Here is a 20,040-nt window from a genome sequence, read left to right on the forward strand (position 1 = left end):
AACTATTCCCGTAAAAGGCGGGAGCAGGAGTGCATAAGCCAGTTTAAAACGTGTGCAACACACACTGGGCTGGGCGCAATTCGTACAGATTTTGTTGTGACTTACTCTTGCAGTACTCCTATCTTACTCTTGATTTCCAGGAGTGAGTCAAGAAGGGACAAGGGTATTCCAGGCTTAGTAATAGAATCAGGAGTAAACCAGGAGGAGTACTAGAAGAGTACTTGCTCATGGCTAAATTTGCAGATCGGGCCCCCCGTGTACACCCATTCGTGAAACCAGTGATGGGTAGGGGGCTGTCTTAATGCTGAAAATCTACAAATGTCGCAGATTTAAGAGAGTAACTTTGCAGAATTCTACGAAGGCCCTAAAAAAAGGTAATATCTGGGATAAACCGACTTATATCTACTCAATTATAAATACTCTTTATTTTGTGAATGTGCCCAATAGATCCACCCTTGAAACACCAGGAAACATGCTACAAAAGTCAGTTGGAAGAAATTAATTTTCAGTGTGGGAGGCCAAGATTCACCAAATGATTGGGGGTGTAGATAAAAGAGCTTTTCCACAGGGACAAACGTCTTCTTTGTGGAGAAAAAAGAAGTACAGAACAGTACTCTAAGATCTGTTATAATTATGGCTGGAGATTTGTAAACCCTCTAAAAGTTGTGAATCTAGTGAAATGACATTAGTAAGTCTACGATTTGTAGATGTGTGCCTTCTACTGACGTGTGCGAATCGGTGCCGCAATCCTGAACATGGTGAACGTTTGACTGATTATAATCATGGGGTGGTCAAAGCTACCATCTAGTGGATATGTGTAGGAATGTCAAGTCAAGATATTATGCATACTCAAAGTAAGCGGCGATATTTATGAGGTTTACCAACACTAGCTACCTCTCTAAAGGGTGCCTTTATAAATTGAGCCCTCGCCCTGAGAAGGATATATGTAGTTAGGAAGATTAACCATAACTAACTCGGACACTACTAAAGCTCTTCACGTCTCAGGAGACTCTTGCTCTTCTCCACCCCCCCCAACCACTTTGTTTCGAAAGCCTTTTTCTTTACTCACTTTTGTGACAGACACACAGTGCACGTTTCCTTAAGTTACCAGAACCAAAGCATACATGGCAACAGACCCGATTTAGGTATGGGCTAACGATTTATTAAACCAAAAAGGGCTTTATTTTAGCGGTCTCCCGCCTTAAATGAGCTGTGCTTTAGTAAAAGATAAAGGGGAAAAAATATTCCCTTAATATGTTTTTAAAAATCTCCCACATTCCAGTGGTTAAATGTTGACATGGGGGGCGCGGCAAGGATAGCGGACCAGTGAGACTCTTTCTCCTGTATTTCTGCCCCCGCTGCTCCTGCCTATTTTGCGCATCCCCCCTGGCTGCCTAAAACCTCTGCTTCCACACTGGTGCAGTCTGAATCCGCCAGCCACCCGCAACAACTCTACATTAGCACCCACAGCAGAGACCTGAATAACTGCCAGGCTGCGCACAACACTAAGATGGCGGATGTCGCGATGGGAGATTGAGCAGCAGCCAGCTGGGCATATCCAGATTTGTGAGTAGCGGTAAATCTAGCCCGGGGCATCAGGGCTGTGGAGTCGGAGATAAGACTCCTTAAACGCTTGTCGGGCGCCGTGCGGCAAAGAAACTGGGCTTGGGGGGAGCCGAGGTTTAACCCGGTCTTCCCCCGGGTTTATCGGGCGGGTGGAACGGGCCACGGGGGGATCGGAAAAATAATTGGGTAGTTAGACAGGATGGGGCGGGTCCTTGGGGGTGGGTGTATATATAGTGTGGGCTGGAAGTAGGCAGCCTCTTCGGCCATTGTACACACCCATGAGGGGTACTGTTTTTTAGGGGGGCATTTTTTAGGCCGAGAGTGTGTAATTGTAGAGGTGTTTACTTGGGTTAAGGGGTTGGCATGGCAGAGAATAGCGTAGTTGAGGCTCTTAAAGTATTACAGGATGCAGGTAGGGAGGATTTAATAAAGGAAGGTGTTTTAGAGCAGGCGTGGGTTGGGCTAAAACGGCCAAAGAGGTCCTCAGCAGAGCGTGTTACTGCTACTGTGTTAGCATGCACGTCACCCAAGAGCCCCAGGAAATAAAAAAAAATTAAGGTTAAAAGTGTAGCAGGCAGAAAAGTTTCTGCGTCACCAGAGCAGTCGGAGGGTAGTGAGCAAGGTTTATTAAAATTACCTGATATGCGAGGAGGTGGCGCGCGTTTAACTAGGAGGACCGGTTCGTTTCTGGGGCAGCGCGTAGCTGCTATGGGGCGAGGCTCCTCCATTAATATGGTGCCGGGCGTTGGTCGGGGCAAGGCGGCGGGTGTGGTGAATTAGCGCTCACAGAGCGCGATGAGTGCGGTGCCTTCAAGGGGCCGGATGGTGGTGTGTGGGGCGTCAGAGCGTGCGTATAAACGCACGTGCACGCTCCAAAAAAGCGGCAAAACAAGCCCCACTCGCTGTAGAGACCGGTGGGGAACACGGGGAAGAGCAATTCGCGAAAAGACCATTGGGAGGGGCGGCCAAGATGGCCGCGCCCTCGGGAAAGGCAATTTTTGGCTCTCTCGAGCCCAATAATCCAAATTAAAGCGTCGGGCAGAGTTTGTGGACAAGCAGGGTACGGTGCTTAGGGGTACCATTTCAGGGGTGAGCACAGATGTTGGAAGGTTAGGTCCTGCGCAGGTGCGGTTAGATTTGTGGCACCAGGGTGCGATGGCATACCTTTCTGGGTGTAATCAGACCCATGTTCCTGAGCAGCACGGGTTGGCCTTGGAGGGTCAGCGGTTGGGGCGACCAGCTGATTTTTCGGTACCGGTGGAGGTCAGGGCACCTCCGGCACATCGGGTTGAAGAGAGGGCGCAATCCGGAGCGGTTCGCCCGACTTCGAGGGAGACATCAGTTCACGAATTTGAGTCTTTCGATCATGTTTTGCGAGATACTCGGGGGATTCCTGCTAGCCAGAGCGCTAGTACAGGCTTAGTTCCCAAAGACGAAACTACGGTGCAGGCTGTATCGGCTCCGAAGACGAGTGGACAGGCGGTCCAGGGCGATCGTCTGTCGTCACGACGTGAAGTGGCTGGCGGTTTGCGCAGAGGTGAGGTTTCTGGGGAGACTTTTATTTATTGATTAGTGGGGAATCAAATTTAGAGCGTAATGCCAATAATGTGTGTTGGACCTGGCATTTTGACAGGGACATCCCCAAACTTTTTGCCTCCTTCCTCCTATTTTTTCTGACCTGTTGTTGTTGGCTTTTGACCTCTGGGCACTTTACCACTGCTAACCAGTGCTAAAGTGCATATGCTCTCTGTGTAAATTGTACTACTGATTGGTTTATCCATGATTGACTATTTAATTTACTTGTAAGTCCCTGGTAGAGTGCACTACATGTGCCTAGGGCAGGTAGACTAAATGCTACTAGTGGGCCTGCAGCACTGGTTGTGCCACCCACCTCAGTAGCCCCTTAACCTTGTCTCAGGCCTGCCATTGCAAGGCCTGTGTGTGCAGTTTCACTGCCACCTCGACTTGGCATTTAAAGGTACTTGCCAAGCCTAGAACTCCCCTTTTTCTATACATAAGTCACCCCTAATGTGTGCCCTAGGTAACCCCTAGAGCAGGGTGCTGTGTAGGTAAAAGGCAGGACATGTACCTGTGTAGTTATATGTCCTGGTAGTGTAAAACTCCTAAATTCGTTTTTACACTACTGTGAGGCCTGCTCCTTTCATAGGCTAACACTGGGGCTGCCCTCATACACTGTTGAAGTGGCAGCTGCTGATCTGAAAGGAGCAGGAAGGTCATATTTAGTATGGCCAGAATGGTAATACAAAATCCTGCTGACTGGTGAAGTCGGATTTAATATTACTATTCTAGAAATGCCACTTTTAGAAAGTGAGCATTTCTTTGCACTAAAATCTTGTTGTGCCCTTCAATCCACGTCTGACTAGGTTTAGTTGACAGCTCCTTGTGCATTCACTCAGACACACCCCAAACACAGGGGACTCAGCCTCACTTGCATACATCTGCATTTTGAATGGGTCTTCCTGGGCTGGGAGGGTGGAGGGCCTGCCCTCACACAAAGGACTGCCACACCCCCTACTGGGACTCTGGCAGACAGGATTGAACTGAAAGGGGGCTTGGTGCATGTCTTAGAGACTCTTTGAAGTCACCCCCACTTCAAAGGCACAACTTAGTATAAAACAGGGCCTCTGCCCTACCTCATCAGACACTTGCTGGAGAAGAAACCTGAACCAGAAACTACATCCTGCCAAGAGGAACTGCCTGGCTGCTCAAAGGACTCACCTGTCTGCTTTTCTACAAAGGACTGCTGCCTTGCTGTTGGCCTGCTGCCTTGCTGAACTGCCTGGCTGCTCAAAGGACTCACCTGTCTGCTTTTCTACAAAGGACTGCTGCCTTGCTGTTGGCCTGCTGCCTTGCTGAACTCTTGTCTGGCTGTAAAAGTGCTCTCCAAGGGCTTGGATAGAGCTTGCCTCCTGTTCCTTGAAGTCTCAGGACCAAAAAGACTTCTCTCTTTTACTTGGACGCTCCGTGCGCCGAAAATTTCGACACACAGCTTGTTTCGCTGCAAGAAAAACGCCGCACTCCGACGCTGATCGACGCTACGCTCTTGGGACGATCGAAGATCCGACGCACGGCCTCGCAAGGACAACGCCGCCCGACCTCTAGAGGAGAAATCGACGCGACGCCTGCCGTGAGATCGTAATTTCAACGTGCAGCCCCGCAGATCGAAGTCTAGAGGAGAAATCGACGCGACGCCTGCCGTGAGATCGTAATTTCGACGCACAGCCCCGCAGACCGACGCGCAGCCGGAGAACAAGCAGGAAAATCCACGCACAGACCCGGGACATCTGGTAATCCCCGCGATCCACAGAAAGAGACTGTCCACGCGCCGGAAAACGACGCCGACTTCCCCGCGTGGAAAATAACGACGCAAGTCCGTGTGTGCTGGGGAGAAATCGACACACACACCCTTTTTCCACGCACCTCTTCCTTTGTGGCCCTCTGAGGAGATTTTCCACCAGAAACCAGGTACTTTGTGTTTGAAAGAGACTCTGTTTACTTTCTAAAGACTTAAGACGCTTTATATCACTTTTCAGTGATATCTTTACAAATTCTTATTGCAACTTTGATCGTTTTGACCTGAAGATACCCAGATAAATATTATATATTTTTCTAAACACTGTGTGGTGTATTTTTGTGGTGTTATGCTATGGTGTTGTATGATTTATTGCACAAATGCTTTACACATTGCCTTCTAAGTTAAGCCTGACTGCTCGTGCCAAGCTACCGGAGGGTGAGCACAGGCTGATTTTGGATTGTGTGTGACTTACCCTGACTAGAGTGAGGGTTCTTGCTTGGACAGAGGGCAACCTGACTGCCAACCAAAAACCCCATTTCTAACATTGGTGATCAGCGGTGAGGATAGGACTTGTGTTTGTGCAGTGACATACAGTAGCTAAGTATTTCACTACCTACCCACAGTTGAAGGTCAACTTGATTTTTCATCTTTTTTTGCTTTTGGTTCTCTGATGTCCTCCTGGATATACTATTGATATTTTGGACTTTGGAATTTGGTTTTTGCCAGTAAGACTTTATCAGCAATGAGATTGCTTACCTGCTCACTCTTTCTGCCTACTGACCACCTCACTAAGGCTGACCTAAGGAGGCTTTGCAGAAAATGGGGCCTTCCTGTATCAAGGAAATCTACTAAGATGGAAATGCTACATGCCTACATAGTCTGGGGGGAAGAAAGATGGGCAGAGAGAGAGGCAGAAAAAAACCAAATGACTAAGTACCCCTCAGATGAGGAGGGGGACTGCTCAAATGAGGAGGAAGACTACTCAGATGAGGAAAGAGAACCCGTGAGAGATGAATGGCTCCTAGCTCTAGAGCGGTGTATGGAAGAGCTAGATGAGCAGCTTGAAAGGGCTGAGGCAGCAAGTCTCTTAGCCCTGGAAGAAGAAAAGATTGCAGCTCAAGAGCTGAGCTGTAAAGAGCTGAACCTGTAGGCCGGAAGGGCTGAGTCCTGTTCAGATGGTGGCAGCAAAAATCTTGCATCCAGTACTGCTGAAGAAGGGCACAAGCCCAGAGATGTGGTGCCCAACTTGAAGAAGGGAGTTGACACACCCCAGGTGGTTCAAGGGTATGAGATAGTTCCCGTTATGCACAGGGTCCCTGAGAAGGATTGGGGAACTGGCACAGGGAGTCATATTCCTACTGGGGGGAGGGACACTTTACTGACTCTAGCAGAGAGTGACAGAGAAAAGGGTTCCCCCTGGTGGACGTCCTGAATATAGAGTGTAGAGACATCCCAGAAGAGTATGGGTTGAGTGTCAGGGACAGACAGATACTGTCTCACCAGTCTCAGGAGGGTGAAGTAGAGTGCTTTTCCAAGGTTGAGTTACGGGGTGGTTGGGTGAAGGGTAATGTGGTTAATACATGTGAAGGGCAGAGTGATGTAATTGCTGGAGAGCATATGTCTGGTCCTTATTTTCCAGAGCTACGCCAACACCAGGTGGAGTGTGAGTTCTCTGACCCCAGGGAACTTACAATGGAGGCAGACTTCTGGGTGAGTACCAGAGAGTCTGAAGAGGCATTTGGGGGTGCTCCTGAAGGGAGTGGTCTAGGTGGTTCCCAACCGAGTGTGGTGGGAAAGGATTGTAGTGTCCCAGGTAGGTCCCAGGTCCTAGAGGGTTCCATGAGGGAACACCAGGAGGGAAGCCTAGCCTGTACCGTAGGGCCACCTTTTGAGGGAAGCCCCGCAGTGTCAGAAGAACTTGGGGGGGTGACTGTAGTCAGCATCCCAACAGTTCTGGTGTCTGGCAGTACCCCTCCTAGTGAGGGGGTGCAGAAGTCCAGACATAGGGTTGAGAGGGGGTTGCAGACCCCAGTGGAGGACCTTGAGAGTCAGGGGACAGCTCTGAGAGCAGAGCCCCCCAGGAATGACCCAGGTGAAACCGTTTCTGGTTTGGGGGAAACCCAGACTCTGCCGGATGGGCAGAGGTCGGGAGACCTGCGCCAACCAGACTCTTGTGTGGCCCTTGGGGACGGTGTGTCCCTTGTGGGGGGTGAGAGTGCCCCCCAGGAAGTCCTGGCATGCCAGGCAAAGATTCAACCTCAGGGTGGTGACTCTGGGTTGGATACCCAGGTTCAGAGGTTAAACTCTGACCTGGTGGGGGGTAGATGTGCCACCCAAGAAGTCCTGCTGTGCCAGGCAATTGTCCAACCTCAGGGTGTTGACTCTGGGTTGGATGACCAGGTTCAGAGGTTAAACTCTGACCTGGTAGGGGGTATTTGTGCCCCCCAGAAAGTCCTGGCGTGCCAGGCAATTGCCCAACCTCAGGGTGGTGACTCTGGGTTGGGGAACCAGGCTCAGAGGTTAAACTCTGACCTGGTGGGAGGTAGGTGTGCCTCCCTGGAAGTCCTGGCCTGCCAGGCAATGGTTCAACCTCAGGGTGGTGACTCTGGGTTGGCTAACCAGGTTCAGGGGATAAACTCTGACCTGGTGGGGGGTAGGTGTGCCCCCCAGAAAGTCCTGGCGTGCCATCCAATTGTTCAACCTCAGGGTGGTGACTCTGGGTTGGATGACCAGGTTCAGAGGTTAAACTCTGACCTGGTGGGGGGTAGGTGTGCCCCCCAGAAAGTCCTGGCGTGCCAGGCAATTGCCCAACCTCAGGGTGGTGGCCCTGGGTTGGGGCACCAGGCTCAGGGGTTAAACTCTGAACTGGTGGGAGGTAGGTGTGCCTCCCTGGAAGCCCTGGTGTACCAGGCAGTTGTACAACCTCAGGGTGCTGACTCTGGGTTGGATAACCGGGTTCAGAGGTTAAACTCTGACCTGGTGGGGGGTAGGTGTGCCCCCCAGAAAGTCCTGGCGTGCCAAGCAATTGTTCAACTTCAGGGTGGTGACCCTGGGTTGGAGAACCAGGTTCAGAGGTTAACCTCCGACCTGGTGGGAGGTAGGTGTGCCTCCCAGGAAGTCCTGGAGTGCCAGGCAATTGTTCAACTTCAGGGTGGTGACTCTGAGTTGAATGGCCAAGTCCAGAGGTTAAACTCTGACCTGGTGGAGGGTCAGTGTGCCCTCCAGGAAGTCCTGGCGTGCCAGGCAATTGTTCAACTTCAGGGTGGCGACTCTGAGTTGAATGGTCAGGTGCAGAGGTTAAACTCTGACCTGGTGGGGGGTAGGTGTGCCTCCCAGAAAGTCCTGGTTTGCCAGGCAGTGATCCAGTCTGAGGGTACAGACCCTGGGCTGGAAGACCAGGTTCAGGGTGTCCCCCCGGACCTGGAGGGAGGGGCTACTGATAACAGTGCCCCTACCATGTTGTCTTCTGAGGAGGCCACTCCTAGTTGGAGGGTGCTGGACCCCAGAAGGGAGGGCAGGGGGAGGGAAGCCTCACCCCAGGCCCTAGTCCAACCTGAAGGTACAGACCCCAGGTTGGAGGGCCAGTTGCAGGTTAACAGCCCTGCACTGGTGGAGGAATGGTACAGGGCGACTTCTGTAAGCACCCTGACCATGTTGGACTCTGGGGGTACCGCTCCAGGAGGGAGGGTACAGAGCCCCAGAGGGGAGGACCAGGTTCAGGCTGTCATCCCTGACCTGGTGGAAGGGAGAGTGGTTAAAGGGTGCCCAGCACCTGGGGCTACCGCCCCCCACTCTCCACAGCCACAGGGGTTGGAGAGCTTTGAGAGGCCTGGGGCCTGGCTCTCATCCCTGACAGCTGTCAGTAATCACTGTGGCTTGCTGTCCGGGTGGACAGAGTTCTCCCTGGGGAGGGGACAAGTGTCACACCCCGGGGGTAGAGTGGGCAACACCACTGTGTTGGTCATGGTGGTACTATCCGGCTCCTGGGATACATCTGTGAGCAAAGTAAGGTTAGGTGCTGCACAGATGGGATCCGCAGGTAAGGAGAAAGGTTCCCCATGGGTTGGCTTAGTGGGCCCTGAGAGTATGGACAGAGTGATCCAATTGGAGTCAGGAAGGCGAAGAACTGGAGCATGCCCCTGCTGTTGTGGGCCTGGGTCCTTGTTCTGTCGCCTCAAACAGGGAAGTACATCAGGATAGTGATTGTTCTCCCCTGGCTTTAAGCTGGTGGGGGGTCATGTTGGACCTGGCTTTTTGACAGGGACATCCCCAAACTTTTTGCCTCCTTCCTCCTATTTTTTCTGACCTGTTGTTGTTGGCTTTTGACCTCTGGGCACTTTACCACTGCTAACCAGTGCTAAAGTGCATATGCTCTTTGTGTAAATTGTACTACTGATTGGTTTATCCATGATTGACTATTTAATTTACTTGTAAGTCCCTGGTAGAGTGCACTACATGTGCCTAGGGCAGGTAGATTAAATGCTACTAGTGGGCCTGCAGCACTGGTTGTACCACCCACCTCAGTAGCCCCTTAACCTTGTCTCAGGCCTGCCATTGCAAGGCCTGTGTGTGCAGTTTCACTGCCACCTCGACTTGGCATTTAAAGGTACTTGCCAAGCCTAGAACTCCCCTTTTTCTATACATAAGTCACCCCTAATGTGTGCCCTAGGTAACCCCTAGAGCAGGGTGCTGTGTAGGTAAAAGGCAGGACATGTACCTGTGTAGTTATATGTCCTGGTAGTGTAAAACTCCTAAATTCGTTTTTACACTACTGTGAGGCCTGCTCCTTTCATAGGCTAACATTGGGGCTGCCCTCATACACTGTTGAAGTGGCAGCTGCTGATCTGAAAGGAGCAGGAAGGTCATATTTAGTATGGCCAGAATGGTAATACAAAATCCTGCTGACTGGTGAAGTCAGATTTAATATTACTATTCTAGAAATGCCACTTTTAGAAAGTGAGCATTTCTTTGCACTAAAATCTTGTTGTGCCCTTCAATCCACGTCTGGCTAGGTTTAGTTGACAGCTCCTTGTGCATTCACTCAGACACACCCCAAACACAGGGGACTCAGCCCCACTTGCATACATCTGCATTTTGAATGGGTCTTCCTGGGCTGGGAGGGTGGAGGGCCTGCCCTCACACAAAGGACTGCCACACCCCCTACTGGGACTCTGGCAGACAGGATTGAACTGAAAGGGGGCTTGGTGCATGTCTTAGAGACTCTTTGAAGTCACCCCCACTTCAAAGGCACAACTTAGTATAAAACAGGGCCTCTGCCCTACCTCATCAGACACTTGCTGGAGAAGAAACCTGAACCAGAAACTACATCCTGCCAAGAGGAACTGCCTGGCTGCTCAAAGGACTCACCTGTCTGCTTTTCTACAAAGGACTGCTGCCTTGCTGTTGGCCTGCTGCCTTGCTGAACTGCCTGGCTGCTCAAAGGACTCACCTGTCTGCTTTTCTACAAAGGACTGCTGCCTTGCTGTTGGCCTGCTGCCTTGCTGAACTCTTGTCTGGCTGTAAAAGTGCTCTCCAAGGGCTTGGATAGAGCTTGCCTCCTGTTCCTTGAAGTCTCAGGACCAAAAAGACTTCTCTCTTTTACTTGGACGATCCGTGCGCGAAAATTTCGACGCACAGCTTGTTTTGCGGCGAGAAAAACGCCGCACTCCGACGCTGATCGACGCGACGCTCTTGGGACGATCGAAGATCCGACGCACGGCCTCGCAAGGACAACGCCGCCCGACCTCTAGAGGAGAAATCGACGCGACGCCTACCGTGAGATCGTAATTTCAACGCGCAGCCCCGCAGATCGAAGTCTAGAGGAGAAATCGACGCGACGCCTGCCGTGAGATCGTAATTTCGACGCACAGCCCCGCAGACTGACGCGCAGCCGGAGAACAAGCAGGAAAATCCACGCACAGACCCGGGACACCTGGTAATCCCCGCGATCCACAGAAAGAGACTGTCCCCGCGCCGGAAAACGACGCCGACTTCCCCGCGTGGAAAATAACGACGCAAGTCCGTGTGTGCTGGGGAGAAATCGACGCACACACCCTTTTTCCACGCACCTCTTCCTTTGTGGCCCTCTGAGGAGATTTTCCACCAGAAACCAGGTACTTTGTGTTTGAAAGAGACTCTGTTTACTTTCTAAAGACTTAAGACGCTTTATATCACTTTTCAGTGATATCTTTACAAATTCTTATTGCAACTTTGATCGTTTTGACAACGCCGCCCGACCTCTAGAGGAGAAATCGACGCGACGCCTGCCGTGAGATCGTAATTTCAACGCGCAGCCCCGCAGATCGAAGTCTAGAGGAGAAATCGGCGCAATGCCTGCCGTGAGATCGTAATTTCGACGCACAGCCCCGCAGACCGATGCGCAGCCGGAGAACAAGCAGGAGAATCCACGCACAGACCCGGGACATCTGGTAATCCCCGCGATCCACAGAAAGAGACTGTCCGCGCGCCGGAAAACGACGCCGACTTCCCCGCGTGGAAAATAACGACGCAAGTCCGTGTGTGCTGGGGAGAAATCGACGCACACACCCTTTTTCCACGCACCTCTTCCTTTGTGGCCCTCTGAGGAGATTTTCCACCAGAAACCAGGTACTTTGTGTTTGAAAGAGACTCTGTTTACTTTCTAAAGACTTAAGACGCTTTATATCACTTTTCAGTGATATCTTTACAAATTCTTATTGCAACTTTGATCGTTTTGACCTGAAGATACCCAGATAAATATTATATATTTTTCTAAACATTGTGTGGTGTATTTTTGTGGTGTTATGCTATGGTGTTGTATGATTTATTGCACAAATGCTTTACACATTGCCTTCTAAGTTAAGCCTGACTGCTCGTGCCAAGCTACCGGAGGGTGAGCACAGGCTGATTTTGGATTGTGTGACTTACCCTGACTAGAGTGAGGGTTCTTACTTGGACAGAGGGCAACCTGACTGCCAACCAAAAACCCAATTTCTAACAATGTGGATGTAGCGATTCAGGTGGAAACAAGGGTAGGTTTAAATGAGAGTAAACCGGAAGGGGGTGCTTAATGCTACTCAAGTGGTTACAGGTAAGTCAGTGGAGGGTCAGGTGAGTACAGTGGAATCGGTTACAGTGAGACAAGCGGGTTCTAAAGGTAAGAAGTTGCCGTATATGGGAGTGTCGATGCCTTTGCGGGCGCATCTCACTCAGAATTTAAAAGAAAAAATTTGTAAAGGGGAATTTATTGATGTTTTTAAACTATGGCATAGGGAAGTGCAGGCAAAGGAAGGATCGAAAGAGGAGGAGTGGGAGTTGGCGAGGAGACCGAAGGTGCCAACGAATATTGAGAATTGGATGTCTGCCTTTTTAATCTATGCAAGTGTATTATGCGAACGTTTTCCAGACCTATGTGTGGCCTTGTTCAAATATATGGATGTTGTGAGAAGGGCCCAGATGGATTATGGGGGCTTTGGTTGGTTCCGTTATGATGAGGAGTTTCGGGCCCGTAAGGCTATTTACCGGGAGAAAGTTTGGGGGGAGATTGACAATGAATTGTGGATGCAGTGGTTAAGAACTGCGAGGAATGCACCTACTACACATACAGCTAGTGGCTTACCTGTTCAATATAAGCCCTTTCAGGCCCGCCCCACCCAATTTGGGGTTGGTTTCAGTCACAGGGGTCAATTCCCCCATAATGGGGCATGTTGGGCATTTAATAGTGCGTTGTGCACCAGGCAACAGTGCAAATTTAGACATGATTGTGCCAATTGTGGAGGCAGGCACCCGGCCTATCAATGTTTTGGGGGATTTAATTGGTCAGGACAAGGGGTGCAGGGTAGAGGAGCAGAGAGAGGTAGGGCTCACGGACAACAACTGGCAGGTAAAGTCCATTACTCCTATTAATTTAGAGGTTGTTGGTTATTGGTTACAATTTTACCTGCATGAAGAAGAGGCAAAGACTTTGTTGAGAGGCTTTCAAGAGGGTTTCAACCTTTGTTATCAGGGCCCGAGAGTGAGGAGATGGGCTAATAATCTGAAGTTGGCAAAGCAGTTTCCGGAGGTGGTAAGGGCAAAACTCCAGAAGGAAGTGAGTTTGGGCAGGATTGTTGGTCCTTTCCATAGTTGGCCTTTACCTAATTTGACTATTTCTCCTCTTGGAGTTGTACCTAAGAAGCAGGAAGTGGAATTTTGCCTTATTCATCATCTGTCTTGGCCTGCAGGGGCATCAGTAAATGACTTTATCACTCCTGAAGATGCAGTTGTTCACTACGCATCGGTGGATTATGCAATCTCACTGGTAAAAAGATGCGGGCAGGGTGCGGAGATGGCAAAATCAGATATTCAGTCGGCTTTTCGTCTGTTGCCGGTGCACCCGGAGGATTTTTCATTGTTGGGGATGCAGTTTGAAGATGCTATTTACGTTGACAGGATGTTGCCAATGGGTTGTTCTGTGTCTTGTTCTCTTTTTGAAATGTTTAGTACTTTTCTACAATGGTTTGTACAAGCTCAGTGTGGGGTGAAGTTTGTTACCCACTATTTAGATGATTTTTTAATTGTGGGCAGACCTCGGTCTGGTGAATGTGGTGAGGCGCTGGGGCTATTTCAGAGGACTATGGCCCAGTTCGGTGTTCCTTTGGCTAAAGAGAAGACAGAAGGGCCTTCCACTTGTTTGAGTTTTTTGGGAATCGAGTTGGACTCTGTGCAGATGGAAGTGAGGTTGCCACGAGGGAAGGTTCAGTTGTTGATTTCATTGTTGGAGGAAGTGGTTAAGAAGCCAAAATTGGAGTTACGACAGGTTCAGAGTATCTTGGGTCATTTGAATTTTGCATGTAGAGTTATTCGGGTTGGCAGAGCATTTTGTAGGCGTTTGGGTTTTGCAATGAAAGGAGCTGTGTTGCCCCACCATCACATTCGGCTTCGGGCAAGTGTGAGAGAGGATTTGAGGATGTGGATCGGCTTTTTACAGCAATTCAATGGTTTCACTATGTTGGTTGATGATATTGATTGGCTTTGGCAGATTCAAGTATTTTCGGATGCATCCGGAGCCCATGGTTTTGGGCTATTTTGGGACGGTCATTGGGCGGCGTAGAGTTGGCCTGTAAGCTGGAAGAAGGCTAAACATAGCATTGCCTTTTTGGATTTTTTTCCTTTAGTGGTTGCGCTGTTTGTGTGGGGTTCGACTTTTGCGAATAGAAACGTGTTGTTCAATGTAGATAACCAGTCAGTGGTTAATCTTGTTAATTCACAGAGGGCGAAAGATGAGAAAGTTCTGAAGCTTCTGCGATTTTTTTCTGCTAAAATGTTAGCAGTTTAATGTTTTATTCAAGGCAAGATATGTTCCAGGTGTTAATAATGATTTGGCTGATGCGTTATCTCGTTTTCAGTGGCAGAGATTCCGTGGGCTGGCACCGGGAGCAGATGTGCGGAAGATGGCGGTTCCCAGGGAGTTATGGGAATTAGGAGATTGAGAATGTTGGAGCTGGTTCAGCAGTCCATAGCTCCGTCCACTCGGAGGAGTTATGAACAGGCCTGGTTGGAGTTTTTACAGTCAGGTGCAGTAAAACGGGAGGGGGGTCTCGAAGTTTGTGAGATGCGGAGGGAGGATGCGATCCATTTTATAATGCAGCAAATTGAGTTAGGTTTGGCGGCAGTCACTATTTCAGGTAAGTTGGCTGGTATTTCTTTTTATGGGAAGTATTTTTGGGGTTATGATCCGGTTGAGGGAGAGCTGTGTAGACGACTGATTTCAGGTTGGGCAAGGGAGGGAGGGGCGAGGAGGGATCGTAGGCGGCCCATAACATCGCAAATTTTGCAAGGTTTGTTGGGGGTTTTAGGGGACGTTTGTTTTTCCCATTGGGAGGTTAGATTGTTTTCGCTATGTAGGTCTTGGCTTTTATATGGAGCGTTGCGGGTTTCAGAGCTTTTGGGTTGGAAAGGACAGGAGGGTATTCTACAGTCTGATGTACAGGTAAGAAAAGGGGATGTTATTCTTTGGTTACGGGCATCTAAGACTGATCAGTTGGGGAGGGGACAGGAGGTGTTTTTAGGTGGTGATGGATCTCCCATTTGTCCCGCCAGTTGGTGGAAGTTGTTTTTAAGGTTCTTGCCGTCGTCATCAAGGTTGGTGTTCATTCATGAGGATGGTTCAAGTTTAACGGCTAGTCAACTTATGGTTATTTTGAGAAGGTCTTTGGTTTTGTTGGGTTTGGATCCTCGTTGTTATGGTACACATTCATTTTGGATCGGAGCAGCTACGGAAGCTAGGGCGTTAGGAAAATCGGATGGTTTTATTATGGGTTTGGGGAGATGGAAATCACAATGTTTTAAGCGTTACGTCCGTTAATAGATTGCAGGTAGGTTGTTGGAGTGTTATGATTTTTTATCATGATGTGCAGTTATGTTTGGGTACTTCTTAATTTTCTTGTCTCTAACTCTGTATATTTCCTTCTTCTTTCTCTTCTTCCTTCTCAAAATATTTGGTATTGCAAAGAATTTTTACGTGTGTTTTTCGCTGTTTTTCTTATAGGTTGTGTCAGTGGACCTGATGGGAGCTGTTCCGTCTGGATAGTTGGGCACTCTTTCGTACGGTGGGCGGAGAAGCAAGCTGCTTCCAGGCATTTTGGAACGCAACTTGATTTAGATGGAGCAAGAATTAGGGTCATCTGGGTGGGGAAGAGCGGCATGAGATGGGGTGAGTTATTGTCAGTTCTTTCTAGGAGGATTGAGAGAGGGATTTGCCCAGACCTGTTAGTTATTCATCTTGGGGAGAATGATTTAGTTTCTTTGTCAGGTATTGGTTTGTTGAAAACAATGAAGATGGATTTGGTCAGGATCAAAGAACGTTGGGCAGGTACGCACATAGTTTGGACTTCTATGGTTCCTAGACAGGTGTGGAGAGGAGCATATTCCTTTACAGGCATTGAAAAACAGAGGAAAAAAGTGAATAGAGAGATGAGGAAATTCTGTCAAGAAAAGGGTTTTTTCCTTTTTGTTTCATGAAAATTTGGTTACATCATCGGGTGAGTTGTTTCGACAGGATGGGGTTTACTTAACCTTCATGGGCAATGAGCTGTATCTATTGGATTTTAGGATTATGATCGCAGATTTGTTGGGGGAGAAGCTTTGGGATCGTTAACTTAGGAGGGGTGGGGCAGGAAAACGCCTGGCGGGTTTTCCTGGGTGGCGGGGGATTTACACGCAAAGGCTTTGGGGGGAAGGGGATGATGACAAAGATTTGAGGGCAGGGAGGTTTTAGCAAGGGGCACGAGGGAGGAAAGGCAGGGGTAACTGCAGAAGGTGGGCAACAGGACAGATGGGGAAGGGATTGTTCAAGGGCGATTCGGGGAGTGGAAAGTTTAGAGGGTGGGGGAGGGGTTAGGTGAGAAATATTGTATAGTGAGGTTTGTAGTTTTGTGAGGCAAAAAGCCAAGGTTATTGTTATACCAGACCTGTTCTAGTAAAGCGGCCTTTTATCCCTTACAACGAGCGTCTGTGGTTTGTTCCCCCTTTCCGCCCGATGCTTAGACACGTTTTTTTTGTAGTTGTCGGCCGCAAGCAGGACATTTCCCTGTAGCCCGCTCGCGACGTTTTATTTTATATCCCCCCTCACGTCACCTCGGGGTAAGACCATTACCTGTGACGGGACGAAGGGTGAATAAGCCAGGAGGGCTAACACCCCTCTCTGGCATGTCTTCAGTGGTAGTGACCGCGCACCAGTTCACGTCACTGGTCGCGACACTACATTCCTCCAAAAGATTAAACAATAACAACAACAACATAACTTAGGATACGTTCAGTTCAGTCACATTCAGGTTCAGGTCCTCACCCGATGGTGACCTGCAGCGGATCAAGCTATATAGTCTTGGAGCTTGACAGACGGCAGAGTGCTGCGCCTTAGACAATACCTTGTGAGAACGGAGCGATCCGGGATTCTGGGCTCTGATGACTCAAGTTCGGGAGTCAGGCAGTCCGAGACCTGGCGGGGTGACGGAGTAGTAAGTATTTGGTCCCTGACACACTCAGTCATGTCGGGACACTGTCATCAGTGGAGGGATCAGGAATTCTGTCCTCTGGCGAGCTAACAGTTTGCTTTGGCCCAGACGCTGAGGAATGAAATCATTTAAACACAGACACATTCCGGGTGAGCTCCTCAGATCCACTGCAAGCAACTACTAGGGTGCCTTGGCATCTCACAATCATCCAAGGATAAGGGTCGAATGGCATCCTGAACTTGCTGCCCGGGTTCCGGTCCCTCACAAGCACCTTGTCCCCTACCCGGAGATCTGATACTTTGGCACCCCTGTGATGGCTCACTCGATCATTTGTGGTCTTTCTTCTTTCATAGGTTTGCTCATCATTGATACCCTTGGGTGCCCAGTTTGGGTGGTGTGGAATAGAGTATGGCACTACTCACCCCATAGACAAATGAGCAGCATTTTGTCGTGGCATTGAGTGTCACATGATAGTTTCATAGGAACGAGTAGATAGCCATTTCAAGTGATTGATGAGACGCACTGGCAATCCGGACAACCTTCTTGAGGGTTCTCATGAACCTTTCCACTTCGCCGTTGGCTTGTGGCCAGCAAGGTGTTATCTTCTTGTGGACGATCCCCATGGATGTTTGGTATGCTGCCACCTCTCAACCTTGGAACGGTGGCCCATTGTCAGTTTGCACTTCCTTAATGAGGCCATGGGTGGCTAGAATCGTTTCTATTTTGGGAAGTACTTTGGTGGCTGTCAAGGACTGGAGCATCTCCACCTCAGGATATTTCGAGTAGTCATTTATTGAGACTAGCATGTGCCGGCCATCTGGCAAACTGCCAAAATCAATGCTCACTTCGTCCCACGGTCGACTTGGTCCTCGTTCAGTGGTGATGGGGGCTGGAGGATTGGGACTCCCTGCTGCTTGACACCACTCACATGACCGGACCAGGGTTTCCATCATCTCATCCATCATGGGAAACCACACCTTAGCCCCTAGTCTGTTTTTTTGTCTTTACCATGCCTTGGTGACCTGCATGGGCTAACAGAACTGCCTGATCTACGAGCCTGGCAGGGACAACAAGACGTTTTCCACGGAGTAGGCATCCATCCGGGCCTGCAGTAAGTTATTCTCGAACATTGTGTAGGCTCTCCATGATGCGCCTGGTTTGCATCGTGAGTTGGGGCCACTGTTGTTTGAAAACGTGCCACTGTTCACTCCGGACAACTGCAAGCGCTTTCTGGAGACACTTGTCTTGTTATGTAGCTTGACAGAGTTCTTTATTCGATATAGGTCGAGATAGTTCAGCCACATACCTAACATAATCGTCTGCTTCCTGCGCCTCTTTCTCTTCTTCTTCAGTGGCTGATGGGGGGTGGCGCAAGAGGTAGTCTGCTGGATTGTTGGATCATGGCCGATATTCTACTCAACAGTTGTACTCCTGGAGTTGGAGCAACTACTTCTCAATTCGAGGAGGTGGATTGGAGGCCGTTCCATGAAAAAGGGGAAGCAACGGTTTATGGTCTGTTAGCACTGTAAATGGGTGTCCATACACATACAGGTGGAAGTGCCTACATCCCCAGTGCATTGCAATGACTTCCTTTTCTATTTGCGAGTACCTCTGCTCAGTCAGGGGGAGGGACCTACTGGCGTAAGCCACTGGGGACCAGTCCTCTTGATTTTCCTTTTGTAGCAGTACCAGATCTAGTCCCCTTGGGCCTGCATCTATGGCTATGGAGGTGTCTTCGGATGAGTCGAAGTACCTTAATATGGTGTCTGCAGACAGTGCGTCCTTGGTGTTTTGAAATGCCGCATCTTGGACGGGTCCCCACTCCCATGGTGTTGCTGATTTGGTGAGGTCTCATTAGCGGTTGTGTTAGGAGGGTGGGTCCTTTTATGAAAAGGCCACAGTAGTTTACCATGCCTAGGTAGCTGTGAACTTCCATTACTGTTGTCGGTGGAGGTGCATCTTTGATGTCTTGGACCTTGGCCAGATCTGGAGCAACGCCTTCGGATGAGAAAACATAGCCAAAAAATTGCAGCTTTCTGTTGAGGAACTCACATTTGTTGCAATGGAGTGTCAAACCTGAGTCCGGGATTCTCTGTAGCACCTTCTTAGGCGATCTTGGTGTTCGGGCAGGGTGCGAGCGTGCATGAGGATGTCGTCGCTGACATTGAAAACTCCAGGGAGGTCAGCCAGCAGTTCGTGGATGGTGTTTTGGAATACTTCAGCAGCGCTGGAGATTCCAAAATTGAGCCAGCGATAGCAACGGAGCCCCACATGTGTCCAAAACGTTGTTATGTAGCGGGATTCCTCGGCAAGAACTAGTTGATGGTATCCAGATCTCAAGTCTAGCTTTGAGAACCAGCAGGCTCTGCTAATTTCGCCGATCAGGTTATCTATGGTAGGGGTGAGGTGTCGTTCTCTCTTGATGGCTACATTGGGTAGCCTCATGTCGACACAGATCCTCACCTCTCCTGGCTGCTTGGGCTTCTTGGCCACTGCGATCGGGGATACCCACGGTGTTGGACCAGTGACTCTTTCAATTATGCCGGCTGCCTCAAGTTTGTCTAGTTCTTTTTCAACTAGTGGTCGTAGGTGAAAAGCGATGCTGCGATGGTGAAGGGCTACTGGTTGGATGGTTTTGTCAATATGGAGATTGATCTCCTTGCTTTTTAGACAGCCAATGCCTTCCAAGATGCCAGGTAAGTCTTTGAGCATGTCACCAGTGGACTCTTCGTACACTCCGGAAGTAAAAGATACTATGCCTAGATCTTCGGCGGCCCCACATCCTAGCAGCATGCCGTGGCCATCGCTTGCCACATACACTTGTCGTTCGATTGAATGGGGTCCATAGGTCAGTGTCATTTTGAATTTTACCCTCATGACAAGCGGAGAGGACTGTCTGTACGCAAATACTCTGATGGTTGTTGGGGTCAGACTTGGGGGCGGATTCATCTCCTCATATGTGTCGGATGACATGATATTAATCGAGGTGCCCGTGTCCACCACTGCTGGGGTTGTGTGTCCTCCAACTTGTATGCTGCACCTGGGTAGTTGTCGTGTCATGCCAGATGCTGAGTCTATCGTGAAACTGGAATGAACAGGGTGTTCCTCATTGTCGTCATCATCATCCATGTCATTAGTTTGACTTTGCGGATGAAAGATGGCGTTGGTCATAAGGTTGGAGGTCTT

The 20,040-nt window shown here is 49.6% G+C and overlaps 1 protein-coding gene across 2 annotated transcripts in view; it reads left to right on the forward strand.

Annotated features, from left to right (window-relative positions):
• The first annotated feature begins 1,333 nt into the window (after positions 1-1,333).
• The window catches only part of LOC138295924 (uncharacterized), a 35,034-nt gene continuing 16,327 nt past the window's right edge, over positions 1,334-20,040 (forward strand). Inside the window, exons 1-2 of one of the 2 annotated variants that reach the window (XM_069234552.1) lie at positions 1,334-3,103; positions 15,390-15,554. In XM_069234552.1, coding sequence (XP_069090653.1) covers positions 2,722-3,103; positions 15,390-15,554 — 547 coding nt within the window. In that variant the 5' untranslated portion in view covers positions 1,334-2,721. The remainder of the gene's footprint in view (positions 3,104-15,389; positions 15,555-20,040) is intronic. The other variant, XR_011203715.1, reaches the window with a different exon arrangement.

This window comes from Pleurodeles waltl, chromosome 5 (assembly GCF_031143425.1).
Source record: "Pleurodeles waltl isolate 20211129_DDA chromosome 5, aPleWal1.hap1.20221129, whole genome shotgun sequence".
NCBI classification, from domain to species: domain Eukaryota; kingdom Metazoa; phylum Chordata; class Amphibia; order Caudata; family Salamandridae; genus Pleurodeles; species Pleurodeles waltl.